Raw genomic sequence first — 24,211 nt, 5'->3', positions numbered from 1 at the left:
TCAGAGAGGAAGGGAGAAGGAGATAGAAACATCAGCGATGAGAGAAAATCATTGATCGGCTGCCTCCTTCACACTCCATAATGGAGTTTGAGCCCACAACCCAGGCATGTGCCTTGACCGGGAATCAAACCCTGATCTCCTGGTGTATAGGTCGACTCCCAACCACTGAGCCATGCTGGCCAGGCTGTAGCTATAATGTTTGAGAAGGTGGATTAACATGCTTTACCTTGTTCTAAAAGTAAATTGAAGTGGCTTGTGGGAAGACATTCCAAAATGGTGAAATAAAATTCAGAATTACAAAAGGGGGATGAGAATAGAAAAATAAGACGAAGGCAGGAATAAGGATTATTCATAGAAGTCGTGATTATAGGACCTTGTGCCCTCTCAGAGATGAGCCACCAATTTGATGCTCCTTTCCAGCCGTGTAGACGAGGGATACGGCCAGTGACCCGAATCTCAGTGCTATTGTCCATCAGCAGAAGCGCAGACATTCCCGGAACTTAGTCTGTAATAAGCTTTACTTTTCCAAGGTCCTCGTGGCCACTTCCGCCTCGCCTTAGTAAGTGTAGGTGGCCGTGCTCTGTTTTCTGAACTTTGTCCAGTCTCTCCCCTCACCCCCCACACCCCCGTCCCCCGAGAATTGTCAGTCCACTCCCTTTCTATGCCCCTGGTTCTATTATATTCACCAGTTTATTCTGTTCATCAGATTTTTTATTCACTTGATTTTTAGATTCACTTGTTGATAGATATGTATTTGTTGTCACTTTGTTGTTCATAATTTTTATCTTTACCTTTTTCTTCTTCTTCCTCTTCTTAAAGAATACCTTTCAGCATTTCATATAATACTGGTTTGGCAGTGATGAACTCCTTTAGCTTTTTCTTATCTGTGAAGCTTTTTATCTGACCTTCAATTCTGAATGATAGCTTTGCTGGGTAGGGTAATCTTGGTTGTAGGTTCTTGATATTCTTCACCTCGTATATTTCTTGCCACTCCCTTCTGGCCTGCATAGTTTCTGTTGAGAAATCAGCTGACAGTCGTATGGGTACTCCCTTGTAGGTAACTAACTGTTTTTCTCTTGCTGCTTTCAAGATTCTCTCTTTGTCTTTTGCCCTTGGCATTTTAATTGTGATGTGTCTTGGTGTGGTCCTCTTTGGATTCCTTTTGTTTGGGGTTCTGTGTGCTTCCTGGACTTGTAAGTCTATTTCTTTCACCAGGTTGGGGAAGTTTTCTGTCGTTATTTCTTCAAATAGGTTTTCGATATCTTGCTCTCTTTTTTCTTCTGGTACCCTTATAATTCGTATGTTGGTATGCTTGAAGTTGTCCCAGAGGCTCCTTAATCTATCTTCATATTTTTGGATTCTTTTTTCTTCTTGCTTTTCCGATTGGGTGTTTTTTGCTTCTTCATATTTAAAATCTTTGATTTGATTCTTGGGATCCTCTAGTCTGCTATTGGATCTCTGTATATTATTTTTTATTTCAGTAGTGTATGCTTAATTTCTGATTGGTCCCTTTTCATATCCTTGAGGGTCTCACTATATTTCCTAGAGGTTTCTAGAAGATTCTTGAGTAACCTTATAACCGTGGTTTTGAACTCTATATCCTGTAGTTTGCTTTCCTCCATTTCTTTCATTTGTGACATGTTTCTTTGTCTCCGCATTTTGGCTGCTTCCCTGTGTTGATAGGGTGGCTTTGTGTGCTAGGTGTCCTATAGGGCCCAGTGGCTCAGCCTCCCCAGTTACCTGAGGTGGACACTCTTGGTGCACTCCTTTGTGGGCTGTGTGCACAGTCTTGTTGTAGTTAAGCCTTGATTGCTGTTGGTATCACTGGGAGGAATTGACCTCCAGACCAATTGGCTGTGAGGACCAGTTATGTCTACAATGGGAGAACTGCTGTGTTGGAGACACCCTTATGGGGCAGGACTTGCTTCAGTGGGGCTTTGGTGCTCACTGAGTCTGCCCCCTGAGTGTGTCTCTTACGGATCTGAAGAGTTGTAATCTGGTATGGTCTCACTTTGACCACTGGGTACACTGGCTCTTGGATCTCCAAGGAGGTGCTAAGTCAACCCCTACCTGAGGCCACCCAGCAGGAGCTACAGAGAGATCTGAAGATTTCTCCTCTTAGTTTGGGATTTGGAGATGTCCAGATGAGGCGCAGCTGTGAAACAATGCAGGCTGCTGATGAGCCTTAGGCCTTCTTTTGGAAGCTCTGGGGTTCTTTGACCCAGCAGCAGATTGTAAGGTTAGGTTGCAAAAGGCCAGGCCATTCGCATGCAAACGCCTCTGTGCACAGCTTGGGTGGGGTTGTAAATTGGGTTGGGCGTGGTCTCAGGGAATCACTGGGCCAAGCAAACCGCATGGCTGCCAGTGCCAGTCTGCTCGGCCCCAGATAGGTCCCTGGGTCTCTGTGTCCTGCGGCCGGCCCCGTGCAGGAACAATGAACGCTGTGACCACGTCTGAGAGAAAGCCGCCCTCGCGTTCCTGTCCCGATGCCAGACAGTCCAGTTTCTCCCCGTGTGAGTCTGGGTCCCCAGAGTCTCGCCCAGAACTGGAGTTCAGAGCAGTCGGGAGTTTGTATCTCCCTCCCGACTGAAAAAGACCACAGCGTACCCAGTCGCCAGCCCGTTTCCGCGCGCGCCTCCGTACCTTCGCTCTCCGCGCCTCTGCACCTCCTACCAGTCTAGATGCGCTTTTCTCTTTCCTTCTTGTTGTAAAGCTTCCACTCAGCCAGCCTTCCCGTGGTTCTGGATGATGTCCGTTTTTTCTTTTAGTCGTAGTTTTGATGTGGTTGTGTGAGACAGCAAGTTCAGGTGTTTACCTATGCCACCATCTTGGTTCCTCTCCTGTTTTTTTTTTTTTGTCTAAAGTTTTACATATGTCTCCTTTTTGTCCAATTGACCCCCCCTCCCCCAGCCATTCCCACCCCGGGCAAGCCCCCACCGCCCCAGTGTCTGTGTCCATTGGTTATGCTAATATGCATGCATACAAGTCCTTTGGTTGCTCTCTAACCCCCCCTCCCCTCCATTTGTCTCTAGATCAATCTATTCTTGTTCATCAAATTATGTTGATCATTATATCCCACATATGAGTGAGATCATGTAATATTTCTCTTTCTCCGACTGGCTTATTTCGCTTAGCATAATGCTCTCCAGTTCCATCCATGTTGTTGTAAATGGTAAAAGTTCCTTTTTAAAAAAAATATATATTTTATTGATTTTTTACAGAGAGGAAGGGAGAGAGATAGGGAGTTAGAAACATCAATCAGCTGCCTCCTGCACGCCCCTACTGGGGATGTGCCTGCAACCAAGGTACATGCCCTTGACCAGAATTGAACCTGGGACCTTTCAGTCCTCAGGCCGACGCTCTATCCACTGAGCCAAACCAGCTAGGGCTAAAAGTTCCTTTTTTATAGCAGCATAGCATTCCATTGTGTAGATGTACCACAGTTTTTTAATCCACTCATCTGCTGATGGGCATTTAGGCTGTTTCCAAATCTTAGCTGTGGTGAATTGTGCTGTTATGAACATAGGGGTGCATATATCCTTTCTGATTGGTGTTTCTAGTTTCTTGGGATATAGTCCCAGAAGTGGGATCACTGGGTCAAATGGGAGTTCCATTTTTAACTTTCTGAGGAAACTCCATACTGTTCTCCACAGTGGCTGCACCAGTCTGCATTCCCACCAGCAGTGCAGGAGGGTTCCTTTTTCTCCGCATCCTTGCCAGCACTTGTTGTTTGTTGATGATAGCCATTCTGACAGGTGTGAGGTGGTATCTCGTTGTTTTGATTTGCATCTCTCGGGTGATTAGTGACTTTGAGCATGTTTTCATATGTCTCTCGTCCTTCTGTATGTCCTCTTTTGAAAAGTATCTATTTACATCCTTTGACCATTTTTTGATTGGATTGTTTATCTTCCTTTTTTTAAGTTGTAGGAGTTCTCTGTAAATTTTGGAGATTAAGCCCTTATCGGAAATATCATTGGAAAATATGTTCTCCCTTGAACACTATGTTGTAGAAATATTGGTAAAGCATCTTCCAGGTTTATCCCATATGCCAAATTCTGTTCATTTGCAGAGGTGGACGGAAGTCGGTTAACAGTTGTGAGTACTCAAAACACACAGTTTATTCTTGTATTATAATGCATTAATCATTGTATTATTTATTTGTATTTCAACTGTAATCCTACTTTTGCCCACCCCATCTATGGTTGGAGATAAATTTCCACTTAAATTAGCGTACAAGTCTAAAGGAAGACTCCGCGGAGGAGGTCAGCCTGAGGGTCCCTAAGATTCCCAGGAGCCGCTCTGTGGAAGGTGCATGGTCTTTAGGTCTCGATTCTGCAGTCACTTTGCCCTTCGAGGATCGCAAACCCAGAGGAGGCCAGCACATGTCCGTTTTCCAGAGCAGCGTCTTGACCCTCTGGGACTCAAAGGATACGAGACGCCGGCTCTGACGGTCATGCACATCTTCTGTTCAGAGAGTGCCTCTGAGACCTGGAAGCTGCAGTAGCATTCACCCTGTCCTGTCTTTGCCTTTCTAGATACCGGAAGAGGGCTGATGAGCAAAACGTCCCTGCAGGTGAGAATCTCTCTTGTCCTGGAAACCCAGTGTAGATGGTGCTGCTTTGCTTTGTGGGTTAAACCAAGTGGATTAAAAATATGTTGGGCATACCGGCATTTTAGCTTACTAGATACGTTTCAGTACAACTCTGCCAGTTAGAGTTGCTTGCCGCAGACTGGAGACAAGCCCAAGTAGCAGGGCTTGCCCAGAGCAGTTTATTTTGCCGTCACGTGAACACGCCCGGGTAGGCGACCTGGCTGGTGGCGTCCGTGGCCATCAGAGGCCCAGGACTTAGCAGCTCTGTTCCCACGTCCTTGGAGGGAGCCCCCCCTCAGGCCCAGCGTGCAGCTCCGGAGCCTGAGCAGCAGGACCAAGCAGGGGGAGGAAGGGCAGCTTCCCCGGCAAGGAAATGGGACCGTGAACCCGCCTCCTCAGCTGCCAGGGCGCGGTGCGCACCCAGCGGCTGGAGGGGACACCTGTGGGCAGTGCCTTCGGGGGGCTGGGTGGTGAGGAGGAGAGAGGCCTGTTGGGTAGGCAGCCAGCAGTCTGCCAGAGCAGATTTTATAACCAGATCACGTGTTAACCGCGCCAGGGGAGGGAGCCGCTCTCATCTGAGACTGCGTGGCAGAGGAGGTAGAACCGAGCAGGCAGAGGGAGGAGGCTCGGTGCTGCCCCAGGGGCCAGCCTGCTGTCCCACCGGAGGGACACGGCTCCGGACTGTGGGCTTCCCTGTCCTCACCTGGAAAACAGGGAGGCGAAGGGCATGGTGATCTGATCTCCGAGGTCCATTTATGCCATTTAAAGCACATCTCATACAGTTTTCTGTAAAGCTACTAATCAATTCCTTAATTTATTTTTATTTAAAATTATTTTAATTTCTCAATTTAATTTATATAAACCCCAGCTTTGTACATGTGTTTAATGTAAAGAATGGTAACTTTTAGTGTTGTAATTCTATTATGCTATTTTAATTTTTAAATTACTTTATAATTTTTAATTGTGGCAAAATACATACTAGTATAAAATAAAACTTACCATCTTAACCACTTTAAGTGTGCAGCTTATTGGCATTAAGCACATGTACATTGTTGGGTAATATTGTTCTTTTTTGAACAGAGGTGTAATTGACCTCAGATGCAGCAGAGTTTGGAGAGGAGACATATACCTCTCATGTATAGAGCAGTGAGTATAGGTTATTTTTTTATTTTTAAATATATTTTATTGATTTTTTTACAGAGAGGAAGAGAGAGGGATAGAGAGCCAGAAACATCAATGAGAGAGAAACATTGATCAGCTGCCTCCTGCACACCCTCTACTGGGGATGTGCCCACAACCAAGGTACACGCCCTTGACCGGAATTGAACCTGGGACCCTTCAGTCCGCAGGCCGACGCTCTATCCACTGAGCCAAACCAGCTAGGGCTAGGTTATTTTTTTAAATAGGTTTTTATTGCCCTAACTGGTTTGGCTCAGTGGGTAGAGGGTCGGCCTGCGGACTCAGGGGTCCCAGGTTCGATTCCGGTCAGGGGCATGTACCTTGGTTGTGGGCACATCCCCAGTGGGGGGTGTGCAGGAGGCAGCTGATCGATGTTTCTCTCCCATTGATGTTTCTAACTCTCTATCCCTCTCCCTTCCTCTCTGTAAAAAAATCCAATAAAATATATATTAAAAATAAATAAATAGGTTTTTATTTATTTTAGAGAGGAAGGGAGAGGAGAAAGATAGAAACATTGATGAGAGAGAAACATAGCATGGATGAGAGAGAAGCATGGATTGGCTGCCTCCTGCACACCCCCTACTGCAGTTTGAACCTGCAACCTGAGCATGTGCCCCGACCAGGAATCAGACGTTGACCTCCTAGTTCATAGGTCGATGCTCAACCATGGAGCCATGCTGGCTGGGCTGCACAGCTTTTAAGTGTTCAGTTTGATGATGAAGAGATTTACCCCAAGGAACATATAGACCATTTTATCAAGTGGCTTTAAAAAAAAATCCTCACCTGAGGATATGTTTTTATTGATTTGAGAGAGAGAGAGAGAGAGAGAGAGAGAGACTGAGACAGAGAGAGAGACAGAGAGATCCACATGCGAGAGAAACACTGATAGGTTGTCTCCCCTATAGTGGAGATGAAACCTGAAACCTAGGTATGTGCCCTGACCGGGAATCCAGCCGCAACCTTTCGTTGTACAGGACGGTTCTCTAACCACCGGGCCACCGGGTGGATTTTTTTTTTTTACAGAGAGGAAGGGAGAGGGATAGAGTTAGAAACATCGATGGGAGAGAAACATCGATCAGCTGCCTCCTGCACACCCCCTACTGGGGATGTGCCCGCAACCAAGGTACATGCCCTTGACCGGAATCGAACCTGGGACCCTTCAGTCCGCAGGCTGACGCTCTATCCACTGAGCCAAACCGGTTAGGGCTCCCGGGTGGATTTTTAAAAATCATAAAGTCACGGATGTCGGGGCAGGAAGAGGTGGTAGTGATGATCTAGTTTAATCTCGATTTACAGATGAGGCACCTGGAAATGGCACCCAGCTGATTGTCGGCTGAGATTCGTAACTGAGACGCCAGTTACAATGCCAGCAGGACCTTACGCGGCGTCCTGCGCCTTCCTTGTTCCTGTGTCCGTGACTTGCATCTTAATTCCCGTTCTCTGTTCCCGTCTCCGTGGGAAGGGCTGTACTTCGGCAGGTGTTAGACCAGCCCCTTGTGCGCTGCCCTCGCTTTCGCTAGTGGACACAGGCTGGAGGGAGGGTGGCCATTTCTAGGACAGCCACTGGTACGTGGGGTGGCACCAGATGGACTTGTGTGTGTGTGTGTGTGTGTGTGTGTGTGTGTGTGTGTGTGTGCTGTTTCCTGCAGGTGCACAACTTCCGGCCTAAGAAAGGGAAGGGACAATTTGATTTGAGTTGTCAGTGTGTCCACATTCCTTCCTGGTGGAAGGCTGACAGTGACCTAGCTGACCTTTAACTCCTGTGGGGCCGTCGTACCTGTGTCGGAGCAGCCTTGCCTACATCCTGACGCAGGGCTTGGGAGTTCGTCGCTGGTGGTCTCTGTGGCCGCGTTATTCTGGGGTCTTAGCAGATGAAACCGAGGCTTGAAGAGACGCGCACTCACAGGCCCTTCCCAGAGCACGGCGTTCTAAACTTTGCTTTCTTTTTCGGGAAGGAGGGACAGGTGATTATTTCGTTGCCTGAGAGTTGCCTGCTCACCACGGACACAGTGATTAGGAGCTACTTAGGGGCGTACATTGCTAAGTAAGTGACCGCTCACATGCTACCTGGGCACTGCTTCTCCTTCAAGTCTGTTCCATCGCAGATATGTCCCCTAAGGCCGAGTTCGGGAGGACCCAGCCCCTTGCATAGCTGATACCTGCAATGGTGCAAAGGTCTACTCTGGGCTGTGAAGTTTGCTTTTAACTCACCGCAAACTGGGAGGTGGGTTTGAGTCCTGATCTGTCCCAGCAACGGAAGATGAGATGGGATAATCAAGGAAATCATGGCTGAGCGCCTTGCTCATAGTAGCTTGTTCTCCATCGTAGGAGAGCTTGACAAATGTTAATAGCTTTTTTATTTTTACCCTCATTGTACTTGCTTGAATTTTCTTCAGCTCTGAAGAGCTGTTGACGTTATGGAAGAGTTAGTTTTATTTAGCAGAGACGAGGGGGGCAGCCTTGGCGTGGAGAACTCATTTCCAGCTCATGTTATCCTGGGCCTCTGTTCGGGGCACTCCCTGAGGACAGAGTGCGTGAGATCCTCAGCAGAAGGGTTTCTAAATTAGGAGGTTTGAAAGCTTGAATTGTTTCTTAACCCAGGGTAAATTCTGAGTGTGTCCTCCCCCAACCCCTGCTAGCTTTTTAAAAAGTTAATATATTTTTATTGATTTCAGAGAGGAAGGGAGAGGGAGAGGTAGATAGACACATCAATGATGAGTCATCGATCCACTGCCTCCAGCACGCCCCCTACTGGGGATCGAGCCTGCAACCGGGGCATGTGTCCTGACTGGAATTGAACCATGACCTACGTCTTGGTTCATAGATCGACACTCAACCACTGAGCCACACTGGCTGGGCCCCACTTGCTTTTGTAAGAGGACTGATGTATCTTTTTTTTTTTTAAATATATATTTTTATTGATTTCACAGAGGAAGGGAGAGGGAGAGAGGGATAGAAACATCAGTGATGAGAGAGAATCATCAATCGGCTGTCTCCTGCACGCCCCTGACTGGGGATCGAGCCCGCAACCCAGGCATGTGCCCTTGACCTGAATCGAACCCGGGACCCTTCAGTCCGCAGGCCGACCCTCTACCCACTGAGCCACAGGCAGGACTGATGTATCTATTGGTGTGAGTAGAGGCAAGGATGCTCTTAGTATTAATATTTTCCCTGTCATTCTGAAATTCTGAGTAGAATGTATGTGGTAATACAGGAATCTAGGCGTTGAAGGATTAATGTAAACTTTGCTAAATACATTCATGCAGCCTGAGATTTTTACTGTGAACAGATAAAAACGCTGCAGTGTGTAATTTGCAATAGAGGTGGTAAGCTTAGGATTAAAATAGGAATACCTACATGTACCAGTGGATGTACTGGATTCTTTCCATCCCAGTGAAACCAGTGGCCTCCCAGCAAAAGCTGAAAGCTGGAGAACCACGTTGGAAGCAAAGGGGGGTTTTGCAGAAAGGAATCTTGCAAACGAAGCTGGGACTCGGGTTAGTGAGTCTGTTCTGGTGTGGACATGACCTGCTCGGAGCACTTGTGCGGGTGCTCTCTGGAGAGCAAAGCTTTGGGGAAGGAAGACCCCCCCACAGGCGCATGAAATAAACTGGGCGAGTGCTGACCGGCCCTCCCTCTGGGAGCAGAACTAACCACTAGAGCAGGGGTCCTCAAACTTTTTAAACAGGGGGCCAGTTCACTGTCCCTCAGACCGTTGGAGGGCCGGACTATAGTTTAAAAAATATGAACAAATTCCTATGCACACTGCACATATCTTATTTTGAAGTAAAAAAACAAAACGGCAAAAACACCCGCATGTGGCCCGCGGGCCGTAGTTTGAGGACGCCTGCCCTAGAGTGTCTGTGTCTTCCAATAACAGTAACTTCTTTACTTTGGCTTTTACTTGGAAAAGGTGGCAGCCTCCCCCGTCTCCTCTGCTGGCTCTGTGCACCTTTCTAGTTGCAGAAAGGCATGCTGGGGATCGGTCTCCCTGGAAGCCCTACCTGGAGGTTTTGCCGAAGGCCTACACCTGCCCTGTTTGTCTGGAGCCGGAAGTGGTGACTCTTCTTCCCAGACCGTTGGCAGCGGAGGCCAGAGAGCAGAGGACGCGCGTGCGCGAGCTGTTCACTTCCGCCCGAGGCTTCTTCTCCTCCCTGCAGCCTCTGCTGCCCGAGGCCGCGGAGAGCGTCTTCAGCTACGGGGCCTTCCTGTGGGCCTGGTGCACGGTCAACACCAGAGCCGTGTACATGGCGCCAGGCCGGAGGCAGGGCCTGTCCGCGGAGCCTGACACCTGCGCGCTCGCCCCGTTCCTGGATCTGCTGAACCACAGCCCCGCCGTCCAGGTGAGGGGCTGCCGAGGGCACACGTTCCGTTTCCGCAGGAAGGACACGACCTCAGAACCTGCGACCTAGAGCCGTGCGTGGCCCACGGGGAGGGTGTAGCTGGCTCTGGTAACTGCCTGCCGCCCGCCAGGCGTCTCCTGTCTCCTCCCACCCCGTCTCCCTCCGGGCCGCAGAGCCCAGTGTTCTATCCCGCCTCCCCCAGGTCTTAACCCGCAGCCTGCCCCCCCTCGCCCCCCTGTGGTGCAGGTCTTCCTCCTTCCAGAACCGGCCCTGGCGTCTGGCTTGTGTTCCTGTCCCGACCCCTTTATACTTGGGGCCTTGCTTCCGCTTCTCTCTGCTGTGATCTCTGGTTAGCGCACTGCCCCCTCTCTGAGCCCTGCAGTCTTAGAGGACCGGCACTTCGCTTTGTTCCTCTGTAATCCCAGTGCTCAGCGCAGGGCCTGGCACGTAGTGGGCCTTCCATAAACCTTTATTAAAAAAACACAAACCTTTATTGAATGGGGAAAGGAGTCGAAATCATTAGAGAATCCTGCGTTGGGAGAGTCGGATCCCTTGCTCTCTGCCCCCTCCCCTGTGGCACAGGATGAGCCAGCCCTCTCAGGGTCCACGGGCGGCACTCTGGCTGGGACCCATGCTCACTGCCCTCTTCCCACCGTGCCGCCCGGGAAGACCCGTGCCACCTGGTTAGCCCGCTGCCGTTGGGAGGGAGCGTGGGGAGGCCCTGCCGTGCTGTCCAAGGCCAGGACACTCCTCGCCCGTCTGCTTGTCACTTCCTAGGAAGATGCGTTGCTGACAGCGCTGAGTGCAGGAGGCCGAGCAGAAGGGTGTGTGGTTGCTGTCGATGAGATGAGCTGGGCGTAGTACATAGGATGCTGGACAGCGACTCTGCCCCATTGGCGGACTTGCTTTTTATTGGGCTGTGAATGCACTTACACCCCCAGGACCAGTGATTTTACAGTTGAGTGTGGGTCCCGCCTCCCGCAGCCGGGGGCACGTGGGGGCACGTGGCTCAGGGCCCTGGAGGGCCTGCCCTCTTCCCTCTGTGCCCTCTATGGAAGAAGATTGCCGCGCGGGGCGGGTCTAAGGTGCGTGCAGCTGGCTTTTGGCATGAGCCTCCAAACCACGGCCTTAACCTGTTGTTGATGCTGCCAGGTGGGAATGCCAGCCTGCTCCTCCTCCTCCTCCTCCTCGCCTCGTGGGGCTTGCTGGGCTTTGCTGCTAAGGAAGGAGGCCTCGTGCCTGCACCCACGCCTTTCTGTGGGGAGCAGGTAGGTCTGTTCTTTTCCTCTCTACCCATCAGCTCACCCAACAGTCACAAACCCACACGACAGTGCCAGCCAGTGTCGGCTCAAAGGCCTTATTGTAAGACTGAGATTCCGCGTGTGCCTCCACCCCGTGGGCTCACGGCCCCAGAGGCCTGGCGGGCAGCTCCTCTTCTCGCCGGGCCGTCCCCACCTGGTGCGGAAGGCTTCCCACGCTGGGTGCTCTGTCAGCCAGACTGGCCCCCCACCTGGTCCTCAGCCTAACAGGCTCACCTCCCTGCCAGCCTGGGAGTTATCCCGACAAGTAGATCACATCGCCCCGGGGAGCCAGGGACCTCGCTACTACACAGCCTGCTTCCTGTGGCCCCGCTGGTGATGCCGAGTGCAGCCTGTGGGGCTGGGAGGCCTGTCCGCCCGCCCCTCCCCCCCCATCCCCGGGCCGTCTGTGTGACAGCCATTGTCAGGTGTTATCCATTGTCAGTGTTCGCCATCCCCAGGACTCAGGGGGGGACTCCCTCACCAGTGGGGCGAACCAGGGGCTGCCGTGGGAACCTTCATTGTCCCCACGTGTGGTTACATTCAGCGATGAGTGTTTCAAAGGGTTAAATAAACATGATAACTTAGTCTTTTTAATTTTGGGTTTTGCTTTAAAAAATGAACGATTTTCCTCTCTAGGTGGAAGCAGCGTTTAATGAGGAAAGCCGCTGTTACGAAATCAGGACGGGCTCGGGCTGCAGACGGCACGAGGAGGTGTTCATCTGCTACGGCCCCCATGACAGCCGGCGGCTGCTGCTGGAGTACGGCTTTGTGCCCCGCGGGAACCCCCACGCGTGCGTGCCCGTCTCACAAGGTCGGCGTGAACTTCGGTTCCTGTCACTAAGCTGGTATACACTTCCCCCATCTGGGGGTGAGGTTCTTTTAAGTTTTAGTAAAAATGGCAATCTTTTTTTTCCTTCTAAATATTTTTATTGATTTCAGAGAGGAAGGGAGAGGGAGAAAGAGAGAGAAACATCAATGATGAGAGAGAATCACTGATCGGCTGCCTCCTGCACGCCCCCCAGTGGGGATCGAGCCCACAACCCAGGCATGTGCCCTTAACAGGGAATCGAACTGTGATCTCTTGGTTCATAAGTTGAGACTCAACCACTGAGCCACACCGGCCAGGCAGCAATCCTTAAAATGAATATTGTTTATTTTCTCCGAGGTAGGGCTAGCCTTACTCTGGCTCACCATGTCATTGCAATAATGAAGTAAAAACAATGAAGCTTTGCCCAACCTCGGAGCAATGCCCAACATTGAGGATGAGAAGAACATTGTGTCCGGTCGGACAGGATGGCGGCACAGGAAGAGTGCTAAGGAGATGTCCGCGTAATAGATGGAGAAAGGGAATCTCTGGGCGGAGACGTGTCCCTGTCACTGGAGGGAGAGCAGGGCGAGGAAGCAGCACGTGACCGTGCAGACCTGCTGTGTGGGAAGCGCTGCGCTCCATAGAGAGGCGCAGGCCTTGCTCCGGGGCTTGGCCGCCATGAAGGCCTGGGTTCCGCTCTTCTGTGCCCGTTATGTAGCCATCACCTTGGTGTTACTCCTTCTAAGATCAGGGTTTAGCTGGAAAATTTATGCCGTGGCCCAGCTGGCGTGGCTCCGTGGTTGAGCGTCGACAGACCTATGAACCAGGAGGTCACAGTTCATTCCTGGTCAGGGCACTACCTGCCTGCCCACTGTGCCAGAGCCCGGGTTGTGGGCTCCATCCCCGGTAGGGGGCGTGCAGGAGGCAGCCGATCAGTGAGTTCTCTCATCATTGATGTTTCTGTCTCTCTCTGTCTCCCTTCCTCTCTGAAACCAGTAAAAACGTATTTTAAAAACCTTACGCTGTGAAAATTCCCCACAAAGTGGGAAACAGCACATGGGGGCCTGGCCCTTCTCCGGAGGCGGCGGAGACGTCTCCAGGCGTGAGGAGCCCACAGTCACCGAGTGTGATTGAGGCGGTTTTAGTACAAGTTCCAGCGGAAATAGGAGCCTGTCGAGGTGATGCTACTACATCCCACGGGCAGAAGAAGGCTGTTCTTCATGAAATAAAATAGAAACGCAAAAGCGGGCCTTGCTGGGCGTCTCAGAAAAGGGGCTTTGAGACTAGCCTCGTGTTATCAGAATAACTAACACTGATGACCATGAAATGCTGACTTGTGGTCAACATTTATGCATTAGTTGTTATTGCATTTGAAAATAAAAACAAACATGAAGAGAAAACTTAAGAAGACAGAAGTCCCTCTGACCGCTGCCCCGTGGCTTAGCTGCTGTTTGCACCTTCACCTGCAGTTGCTCAGGCTGCAGTCACAGTTGCGCAGACAGTTGTGAATCTGCTTTTAGAAACTCCGAGTTTCGTGTGGTGCAGAGCCCGCCCTCGGAGGGTGGACGTCCGAGCAGGCGGCGGAGGGCGGTCGTCGGGACCTGGGTTTGTTGGCCGTGTGCCGAGTGGGAGCGTGAGCTGGGCTGTGGGGGTTTGGTCCCTGCCTCGTGGAGTTCTTGTGGCTTTTCCAGAGCGGATGACGGTCTCATTGCGTGGGCCTAGAATAGACCTCTTTTTTGTGTGAATGAGGTAAAACTGTTTCCATGTGTCTGGATTGCAATGGGAAGGAAAGGAAGCTGAGACGGGAAGGTTTATACTGTTGTCTGAATTACACCCTAAATCTCAGTCTGATTTTTTTTATGTAGATATGCTTGTTAAGTATCTTCCATCAACAGATAAGCAGATGAACAAAAAGATTTCCATTTTAAAGGATCATGACTTTATAGAGTAAGTGTTCCTCTCAAAATTGTTCCGTCGGGAAATGGTGATGAAACAGTGGAGGGTTAGGGTTCTGTAGGGAGGAGACACCTGACTCACCGGCTGGCAGGCAGGTGTTGACCGAGCGCTTACTCTGTGCGGTGTCCTGGGGCACACAGGAATGTAAGATACTTTTCAAGAAAGCTTTTCGGGGACGTAGAGGCCAGCGTGGACAGGAACCCTGGTGCCAGAGCAGAGCCTGGATGTGTTGGTTGGTGGCCCAGGTTGCGTTTGTCTCTGAATGTGGTGCGGTGGGGTGGCATCGGCTGGTGGAGGCCAGGCTGGCCCTCACCTAACACGGCGTGGGCTCTGGGCATGGGGGTGGCTGGTGACTTCACGCCCAAAGGGATAAGGGGGTCAAGGCTCCCCCTTCTGTAGCTGAAGTGCAGTTGTGAGGGACCCCGCTCAGTCCCAGGCCTGTCGCGCTGGGGTGGTGCTGCTGGTTTAATCCCCAGACAACCCAGCGGCGTCGGCCTCTGTCTCCCTGTGCCTGGAGCGTGCCTGCTGCTGGGACTCATCCAGCTTCAGCTTCTGACCCAAGGACATTGGGAAATAGCTGCTTGCATCTTTTTTTTTTTTTTTTAACATGAGAGACTTCCCTGTTACTCAGGCTTTATCGTTAGGTATTTGAAGACTTAGTTTCCTTTTGTCTTTCTGACCAAGACCGCAGGCTCCGTAACGCTTAGTGGCCGCTTTAGAAAAACTGCTTTTGCCCTGGCCCCGAAGTCCTAGTGACGCTTGTCCTGTCCCGTCCTCCCTCCAGAAACCTGACGTTCGGATGGGACGGGCCGTCCTGGCGGCTGCTCACGGCCCTGCGGCTGCTGTGCCTGGAGGCTGGGGAATTGTGAGTGCACGCGGGTCGGCCCGGTGTCGCCCTGGGATGCCACTGGGGACGGGGCGGGCGCGCTTCATGCCACTCCCCGTGGGCGGGGCGTTCTCTTCTGCGTGTTCCCCGTGTCCGGGTTCTGTGGGAGCATCGTGGTCAGAGTGCGTGGTTGGGAGAACTTCGAGTCGCCCTCAGAGGTCCCCTGGGGACCTGCAGCTCCTTGTTCAGCGCGTGGGCACTGGCACTGCCCAGAGGGGAGTCCGTGGGTGGGTTTTCCCGGAGCCAACAGAGCTCCTCCCCCTCCCCCCCCAGGCTAGCACTACCTCGCATTTCTAAGCGCCTCTGTGCTTGCACTGGGATGTTGCCGCAGCCCAGTCACCGTGCCTGTCGCCGTCGGCCACTTCCTCCGGAGACGCTGTCCGTCCAGCATCTGTTCCTCCGCCCTCCCTCCCATGGGTGCTGCTTCCAGCGCATGGGGGCACTGCCACCTTCGGCTCAGCGTCCTGCTGTGGCTCCCTCGTTAAAAAGGAATACGTTCTTACTGATCTCAGAGAGCGGAAGGGAGGGCAGAGAGACAGAAACGCTAACGATGAGAGAGACTCATCGACCTGCTGCCTCCTGGACTCCCGCACGCCCCACACTGGGGATGGAGCCCACTACTTGGGCATGTGCCCTGGCTGGGAATCGAACCGTGACCTCCGTGGCTCATGGGTCGACGCTCCACCGCTGAGCCACGCCAGCCGGGCTGCTCTTGCTCCCTCTTGCCTACCCTCAAACATGTGTACCACCCGCCTGCCCGCTGGCCAGACCCAGGGCCGCTTCCTGTTCGCGCTGTGCCTTCCTGTAAACCTTGTCTATTTCAGCACAGGAAGAGCACATGGCGGGAGCGTGGGGATCCCTGTGGGCGGGTTTCTGAGAGGAATCCACTGTGGGGCGGGTTTTAGAAGCTTCTGGAAATGAGAGGGCTGTGTGTATTGTGTTCAGGTGTAAAAGTCGTCTTCATTTTTTGAGGTCCTGCTGAAATGATCTTATTAAACATTTTGGTTCTAGTCTATGCTGGAAAAAAGTACTTCTTGGGGAGATAATTTCAGATGTAAATGAGAAGAAGAGTTTGGACATCGCCCAGAAAATATGCCGTTATTTCACAGAGGAGGCTAGTGCTATGCTTCAAAAGGTATGTTTCTATAATTTTGCATCTTTTTCTTTCTTTTTTTAATGTATTTTTTCAAATTGATTTCAGAGAGGAAGGGAGAGGAAGAGAGAGGTAGAAACATCAATGATGAGAGGGAATCATTGATTGGCTGCCTCCTCCTCCAACCATTGATTGGACCGAGCCTGAAACCCAGGCATGTGCCTTTGACCAGAATCGAACCTGGGACCCTTCTGTCTGCAGGCCGACGCTCTATCTGCTGAGCCAAACCGGCTGGGGCTTGCATCTTTTTCTTAAAGAAGTGTTTTGATTAAGAAGTTACTTGTTTTGGGCATGTTGGATAGGGATGGTATACCTTCTTTGAGTGTTGTTTAATGCCTTAAATACTTGAACATGGATGTTATCTGTTTTTTGACTATTAACATTGTGCCTGCACCTTTTAAGAGTCTCATGCTCTACCGACTGAGCTAGCCGGGCACTTCCTGCCTGCACCTTTTAATAGGTAAAATTATCGCGTGAATTCTTGATAATAGATTTTTTTAAGTACTCTTTTCCTTTTATTTTTATTTAGTAACTATTTTAATTAAGTTTGAAAAGAGCTGCCCGAGCCGGTTTTGCTCAGTGGATAGAGTGTTGGCCTGTGAACTCGAGGGTCCTGGGTTTGATTCCAGTTAAGAGCACATGCCCAGGTGCGGGCTTGATACCCAGTAGGGGGCGTGCAGGAGGCAGTCAGTCAATGATTCTCTCTCATCATTGATGTTTCTATCTCTCTCCCCCTCTCCCTTCCTCTCTGAGATCAATAAAAAAATAAAAATAAAAGAACAGCTCATTTGAATAAAAGCATTACTGGGGTTTAAACTATTTTAATGAACTTTGAAGGCAACATTGTGCTAAGTGGAATAAATCAGAATGCAGGAAACAGACTGCTCGGCTCCCCCTCTGGGAGGACCTGGGACAGACAGGTGTTCAGCTCCCCCTCTGGGAGGACCTGGGACAGGCAGGTGCTGGGCTCCCCCTCTGGGAGGACCTGGGACAGACAGGTGCACAGCTCCCCCTCTGGGAGGACCTGGGACAGGCAGGTGCTCGGCTCCCCCTCTGGGAGGACCTGGGACAGGCAGGTGCTCGGCTCCCCCTCTGGGAGGACCTGGGACAGACAGGTGCATAGAGCCGGAGGGTGGAGGATGCCAGGGCTGGAGAGGGTGTGTTTAACGGGGACAGAGTTTCTGGTGATGATTACATAACATTGTGGACATTCTAAATACCACTGCACTGTACATTTAAAAGTGCTCAAAATGGTAAATTTTATGTATGTTTGATTATAATAAAAAGTTTAAAAATAACTTCCAGGTTTCTCACATGAAAGATAAAGAAATGGCGTTGATACACCAGCTCACTTTGGTTGAAACGTTGTGGACAGAAGAGCTGAAGATCCTCCGGGCATCTGCCGAGACCCTGAGCAGTTTGCAGACAGCTGTTCGTGACTCACCCAGGTGCCTCCGATCGCCTCCCCTGCTGGGTGTCGCCCCCTCTGCGGGGTGTGACGCCTGAAACACTGAGCGCTAAGGTTCGTTGTACCCAGAATCCTGTGCACTGACGGAGGCTCTCCATTAATGGTGTGCTTGATCCTGCGCCTGGACCTTCCCTGGCGGGCGGGCGGGGGCTGCTCCTCGGACCTTGGAGGACATCCGCGGGGCCGGGTTCTGGGGTGGCGGAGCTGCAGGGGAAGAAGGGCGTGCCATCCTAACGGCCCCTCTAACGCCCACTAAACAGCGCCTGGAGGAAGCTGAGCTGCACCGAGGGGGAGCCCCGAGGGGGCTGCAGTCAGCCCACCCCCACCTCCACCCCCCACCCCCACCGCCACCGCCACCCCCACCCCCACCCCCACCCATCCCCACCCCCACCCCCACCCCCACCCCACCCCCACCCCCACCGCCACCCCACCCCCACCTCCACCCCCACCCCCACCGCCACTGCCACCCCCACCCCCACCCCACCCCCACCCCACTCCCACCCCCACCCCCACCGCCACCCCCACCCCCACCGCCACCCCCACCGCCACCCCACCCCCACCCCCACCGCCACCCCACCCCCACCTCCACCCCCCACCCCCACCCCCACCGCCACCGCCACCGCCACCCCCACCCCCCAGGCCAGCTGCTCGGAGGGGCATCCAGCGCGGACTGGGTTTGGGAACGGAAAGTTAGTGATGAAACACCGGAGTGCGGGGCTGCCCGCCGTGGGCTGGTTTCCGTGGGTCCTCGTCAGCGTGCCCCTGACCACTCTTCCTGTGGAGGCTGCTTGCCTCCTGTTCTGCGCGTGGCTGTCATTTTCCTGGTGCTGTCGGGGGGGGGGGGGTTAGGAGGGACATTCTTGTGCTCAGTGGGCCCTTTAGAATTATGGGTCTTTGCTTTTCCTCTTATTTATTTATTTATTTAAAAAAATACATTTTCATTGATTTCAGAGAGGAAGGGAGAGGAAGGGAAACATCAATGATGAGAGAACCATTGATCGGCTGCCTCCTGCACGCCGCGCACTGGGGATCGAGCCCGCAACCCGGGCCTGTGCCCTGACGGGGATTCAAACACTGACCTCCTGGTTCACAGGTCAACGCTCAGCCCCTGAGCCGGGCCGGCCGGGCTCTTCTTTTTTAGAATTACGGAAGAATTTAGGTCTTGGCTTCCCTCTGAGTATGGCTTCGATGTGAAGTTTGCTCTCAACAGTCCTTGTCAGGTCCTGGCTCTGGATTTATACTTCCACAGCGTCCTCATGCCTGTTAATAACGTTAGTCAGGACGGGCGGGGTCAGAGCAGGTGTATCATGGCACAGAAGCCAGGAGCTGCTGCTTATGAGCACTGGACTTTATCGAAGCCCAAGACGAGGCGGTCTCCCTCCCGGAGCCGCTTTCACTGCTCCCAGCCGAACATCCGCTTCTCCAAGGGCCACAGCGACAGTGGTTGTGGGCGGCAGGACAGGGAGCACTCCCAGCCGCCGCCCGTCATCTCTAAGAGCACCGGCCCGTGCTGAGAACAGGTTAATCCCAAGCTCGAGTGCTGATGCTCGGCTCAGCCGGTCACTGCCACGTGAGCGGCAGGCCACACAGCTGCTCAGCGCTCCGTGCTCTTCCGCCTGTGAGAACAAGCCCACTGCCCGGCCCTTGGGCCGGGCGGGTGTCTGAGGAGCGGAGCGGAGTGGGCTCGGCGGTGAGCTGGAGACGCTTCCCTCTTCGTCCACTGGGTGGCGCGCGAGGACCGCCGAGCCGAGAAGGCCGGCTCCTCGGAAGCGGGCCGTTTGTTCAGGTGGGAGTGGGGTCTGACCGACCACAGCTCTGCTCCTGGGACAATGCACACGTCCCCGCTCTCCTGGGGGCCTTGCCTCCTGGGTGAGAACAGGCAGCTGCACAGCAGTTCAGGGCGAAGGGGCCTGGCCAGGTGTGGGGGCTCAGGGGGGAGTGTGGGGGGCAGGGGATCAGACGCAGGAACTGCCTGCCTGCCTCGGACAGGCCATAAGGAAGTGCCAGGATGTGGCACTTTCTGGAACAGAAGGGAATGGCTCATCGCAGGGGCAGGGTTAGCTGCCTGGTCTGGGAGAGCAGGTGGAGGGGTGCTGGCCAGGCAGACAGGAAGGCTCACTTTCAGGGGTGTAGCAGCACCCACACAGAAAGGGGTCTCTCCTGTGACGCGCTTCCGCCAGGCGTGTCGGGAGCGGGAAGGAGCCTTCCTCTGACGGGCTGTCCGTCCGTCCGTAAAGGCGTGCGTTAGACGTGAGGACGGAGCCTCGAGGCCGAGTGGCGTGTGCCCGGTGTCCTTGTCCTTGGACTCCTGCGTCCACGCTGACTGACAGGCGTGAGGTGGCCCCGCACATCACAGTGACGAGGCGGTGGCCTCGTTTGAAATGATCTCTTGGGTCTGCTGACTGTAGGGCCCATTGTGTGTCCTGAGGCCAAGGCTCACGCACCTGGCCGGTCCTCGGACCCTCCGTGCCGCCTCTGCCGTTGGTGCCCAGCCCGGCCTCGCCTCGAGCGGTGGCGTTTCCTGCGGAGTGCCTGCAGGCGCCCCTTAACCTGGATGAGCAGAGAGGCCCACGCGTGACCGTCGGTCTGATTGGCGTTGCCTATGGTGACGGCTGTTTGTCCGGAAACGATCTTGCTGAGGAGGTGGGGGGGATCACGAGCTTTCTGATGTGGTTTAACGCGCAGGTGAGGCTGGGAGCCATGGCTCACGTGGGCTCGACAGAAATAGTGATCGGAAGTATTCCGTCTCCATTCAGGAGCAGGAGCGGGGTCCTGGCGGCGGGCCACGGGAACCCCATCTTCTTCCCATATCGATCCGTGTGGCAGGAGCCCGGCAGCTCACCCACACCCCGCTCCCCACGGTGGTCTGCGGCCAGCGGCGCCCGCGCCCCCGGAGCTTGCCCATTAGAAAGGAGACTCTCACCCCGGACCTGCGCGTCCGGGTCTGTGTGCCCGAGAGTCAGAAACGCTGCCACAGGCACGCTCTCCGGCCTTCCCAGGGACTGCGCGGTGGGGCCAGCTCGGTGCCAGACGGTGCCAGGTGCACGGAGTCCCTCCTCGCCGGGCACTGTCCTCTCGATAGGTGAGGACAGCCCGGCCCGGGGTCCGTGGGCGCAGTCACTGCCGGGCATGGGCGGGGCCGGGGCCTTTCGCTGAAGCATCTGCTCAGACACCTCGGCAGCAGACGTTTCTGCGGCAGACGTTTCGGCCACGTAACCGGTGGGCTGGGAGGCGTGTCTGCGTGAAAGAGAAATGGCTGGTTGGCAGGTTTGTGGTTTGGTTTTGTTTTATTGACGAAGCATCAGGTGCCGTAAACAGATAAAAGAACTGGTGGCCATTGGCTTTGCTGGCTTTGCTTCATTTCTGCATGGGTGAGGCTCTCCCATGCTCCGGTTTACGTTAGGTCATGGGTCACTCTCAGCCTTAAACAGTGCCATTCCTCCCCGAGACCAGGACTGGCCCAGAGGTGGGCTCTCCTTTTGAAAGAGGACGTGGAGGAGAAAGCGAGGCCCAGGCCTCCGAGGGCAGAGCCACGCCCGCGGCTCCCACAGAAAGTGCTTAGGCGCCTCCACAGAGCAGAGTCTGCTGTTGTGAGCTGTTGCCATGACTACAGTTTAAATGCAGTCACATAGTCTGCATCCACAGTAAACGTTTGAATTTTGTTTTTCATCTTTTCACGTTTCATTATGGCTTTCAAATGTCCCTCTTTTATACATCGTGACTTTACCTTTTTAACGGCAAAATTGCCTTTCAGCCGACTAGTTACGTGGCGAGGATGTTTGCCGCAAGGATGCTGTGGCCAGGGTAGGGGACCCAGAGCCTATGGTGGGGACGGACTTCTCCCGGCCCATTTCTGGCTGCCTGGGGTTCTGGGACAGGAAGGCCTAGAGGAGGAGGGAACTCGGGGGGCTGGGGCGTGGGGAGGCCCGGGCAGTGCCCTCTGAGCTGGCTGTGCCTGTCCTGTCCTGTGCTCGGTCCCCGCAGCCGGTTCTGGCTGCTCCAGGCCGCAGGTGGATGGAGCGGGCGGGGCTGCCAGTCTGGGTGGCGGGTGAGCTCGGCGTTGCTGGCGCCTGGAGCTCCGATTTGTGCAGGATGACGGAGCAGCTCCCGTGCCCTTCTTTCCGGTGTTGCGTGTCTTCCTTTGTGAGGGGAGTAAGGAGCTGACTGCCTTTTAAGGGCCGTGAGCACCGAGTTTTGTCTTCCTGTCCCATTACTGTCAAACAAACGGCACCTGAGAACTCGGGTCACATGGCGGCTGCGGAGCGAGGCCGCTCCCGGAGGACGGCTTACGGGCTGTCAGCAGACCGAGAAGAATGCCTTTTATCCTGTTCGGCTTCTACCTCCCACTGTTCACTTCTCTTCCAGCAGCACTCAGGCCCAAATGGTATTTGTCAGGGTAATTGGCGAGCGCCGGAGGCTGTGTTCAGTCTGCGTGAATGGAAAGTCTCAAAGCGGTTGTCCATGTTGAAAGAAAATACTACATTTGATCTTTCTTTATGATTTCTGCAGCCATGGTGCGTGTCTGCATCTTCAGCCTCAGCCCGGTACGTGTGGGGAGACGCCTGCAGGACGTAGCACTTCGCAGCTCGTCACCTTCTGCCGAGTCACCGAGAAACGTCATTTATTCCCATGGCGCTCAGAGCGCTGGCCCGCGGGCCGCTGGACACCGAGTCCGGACCGGGGCTCGCGTTTCGTGTCCGTTCCTGCGAGGCTGTTTATTCTTCTGGATGGGACTGTGCCTCTGGCGGGGCGGCCATCCTCCAAGCCTGCCACGCCTCTCGCTGCCCTTTCCCGGCAGGACATCAGGGAGCCCGCAGCGGAGGCCCCTGATCAGAGCGGAAGGCGACACCCAGAGCGACACCGAGAGCGCGGCCGGGCATGCAGACGGCCCCTCAGACGGCCCCAGCACGTGTCCAGGACACAGTCGGGAGGCTTTTCAAGGGCACACGACCCAATCCAGTGCACCTTCCCCCATGTTCCCATGTGTATCCGTGGACACCCTGAGGACGTGACCTCGCCGGTGACCCGTCGCAGAGCTCGGGGGACGGACTCACCACCTCTCGCCTAGAGCGCTGGGCTGTTACGTCATAAGTCACGAGTCACTGCCTTGTTGTAGAAAACTCTAGATTGGGCGTCAGCAAACTGTAGCCACTTCCTGTATTTATAAATAAAGTTTTTCAAAAATGGGAACTTTTTTTATTGTGATAAAATATGCATGACATGAAATTTGCCATTTCAGCCATTTTAAGTGTACAATTCAGTGCCATTGAGTATCATGTGTAACCATCACCAGTTCCAAAGCTCTTCCGTGGCCCCAGACGGAAATTCTTTACCCGTTAAAGGGTTACTGCCCATCCCCCTCGCCCCCAGCACCCGCTAACCTCTAATCTGTTTGTCTCTAATTTGTTCTCAGTATTTCCTATAAGTGGAACCATGTAACATTTGCCCTTTTGTGTCTGGTCTGTTTCTGCACAGCTTCTGAGGCGCAGTCACCTAGCAGGTGCCAGGACTCCCTTTTTGTGGCTGAGTGATGCTCCGCTGTACGGAAGGGCCACATTGCTTTCTTCCTTACAAATGTGTTTTTATTGATTCAGAGAGGAAGAGAGAGGGAGAGAGAGAACATCCATGATGAGAGAGAATCATGGACTGGCTGCCTCCTGCACATCCCCTCCTGGGGATTGAGCCTGCAACCTGGGCTTGTGCCCTGGACTGGAATCGAACCTGGGACCCTTCAGTCCACAGGCCGACACTATCCATTGAGCCGAACCAGCTAGGGCCACATTTCTTTTTTGAGGGGGGCATTTTCCTCTAGCCTCTTAGGTTCAGTGGCTGGGGCCTGTGAATTAAACCGACAAAAGATGGATCAACAGGAGTAGATTTATTTTGCATGTACATAGGGGCGACACAGAAAAGCAATGGAAACTCCAAGAAGTAGTTAGGCTTAAGAGCTTATGTTCCATTTTAGAAAAAGGCAGTAAGTTGTAGAGAAGTGACTGGACAAAGGAAAGGAGATTTGGGCGTCCCGGGGGAAGGTGAGTACCTGGGGAAGCTAATGGAAGATGAGGGCTATTTAGTAAGGTGGTTATGCAGACTCCAGTTGGCAGGCCCCATAACAGAGGAGTCTGGTGACTGAGTTGTCTTTTCCTGGCATGGGGGTTGGGGGATGGGGGGATCTTCCCAAATGGGAACCTACGCTCGGATTTTTGGCAGAAGGAGGGCGGCGAGGTCCTCCTGCCCCTTCTGTTCCTTAGTCGCCTTCAGCGGAGGAGCCCATGTGCCAGCGGGGCCCGTTTTGGGGGCCGCCTTTTCTGAACCCGTTCACCGTTCGGGCCACTGCAGCACATGACGGATGATCGCACATCCGAGCTGTGGAGATGTGTCTCCGTCCGGCACAGTGACAGCCCGGAGTGGGCTCCGTTTCAGAAGATATAAAGAATGTTGTCGGGAAATAAGGCAGATGACGCTGTGCTATTTCGGGGTGACTTTTGTGAAACAGCCACGTGTTGGGTAAAGCAGCCGTGAGAGC

General features: G+C 53.3%; 1 protein-coding gene across 14 annotated transcripts in view; it reads left to right on the top strand.

The window, feature by feature from the left end:
* The window catches only part of SETD4 (SET domain containing 4), a 30,075-nt gene extending 6,266 nt beyond the window's left edge, over nt 1-23,809 (top strand). For 7 of the 14 annotated variants that reach the window (XM_079766477.1, XM_079766474.1, XM_079766475.1 and 4 more), the window contains 9 exons: nt 4,536-4,573; nt 7,726-7,814; nt 9,684-10,113; nt 12,051-12,225; nt 14,088-14,169; nt 14,963-15,043; nt 16,076-16,199; nt 17,523-17,739; nt 22,195-23,809. In XM_079766477.1, coding sequence (XP_079622603.1) covers nt 4,536-4,573; nt 7,726-7,814; nt 9,684-10,113; nt 12,051-12,225; nt 14,088-14,169; nt 14,963-15,043; nt 16,076-16,199; nt 17,523-17,723 — 1,220 coding nt within the window. In that variant the 3' untranslated portion in view covers nt 17,724-17,739; nt 22,195-23,809. Of the gene's footprint in view, nt 1-4,535; nt 4,574-7,725; nt 7,815-9,683; nt 10,114-11,265; nt 11,382-12,050; nt 12,260-14,087; nt 14,170-14,962; nt 15,044-16,075; nt 16,200-17,522; nt 17,740-22,194 lie in introns of those variants that run through there. The other 7 variants (XR_013813309.1, XR_013813310.1, XR_013813308.1 and 4 more) reach the window with 7 other exon arrangements.
* Nucleotides 23,810-24,211: the final 402 nt, after the last annotated feature.

Source organism: Cnephaeus nilssonii, assembly GCF_951640355.1.
Source record: "Cnephaeus nilssonii genome assembly, chromosome: 3".
Classification (NCBI taxonomy): domain Eukaryota; kingdom Metazoa; phylum Chordata; class Mammalia; order Chiroptera; family Vespertilionidae; genus Cnephaeus; species Cnephaeus nilssonii.
Note: the sequence above shows the minus strand (reverse complement) of the source record. Positions and strands in the feature narration are given on the sequence as shown.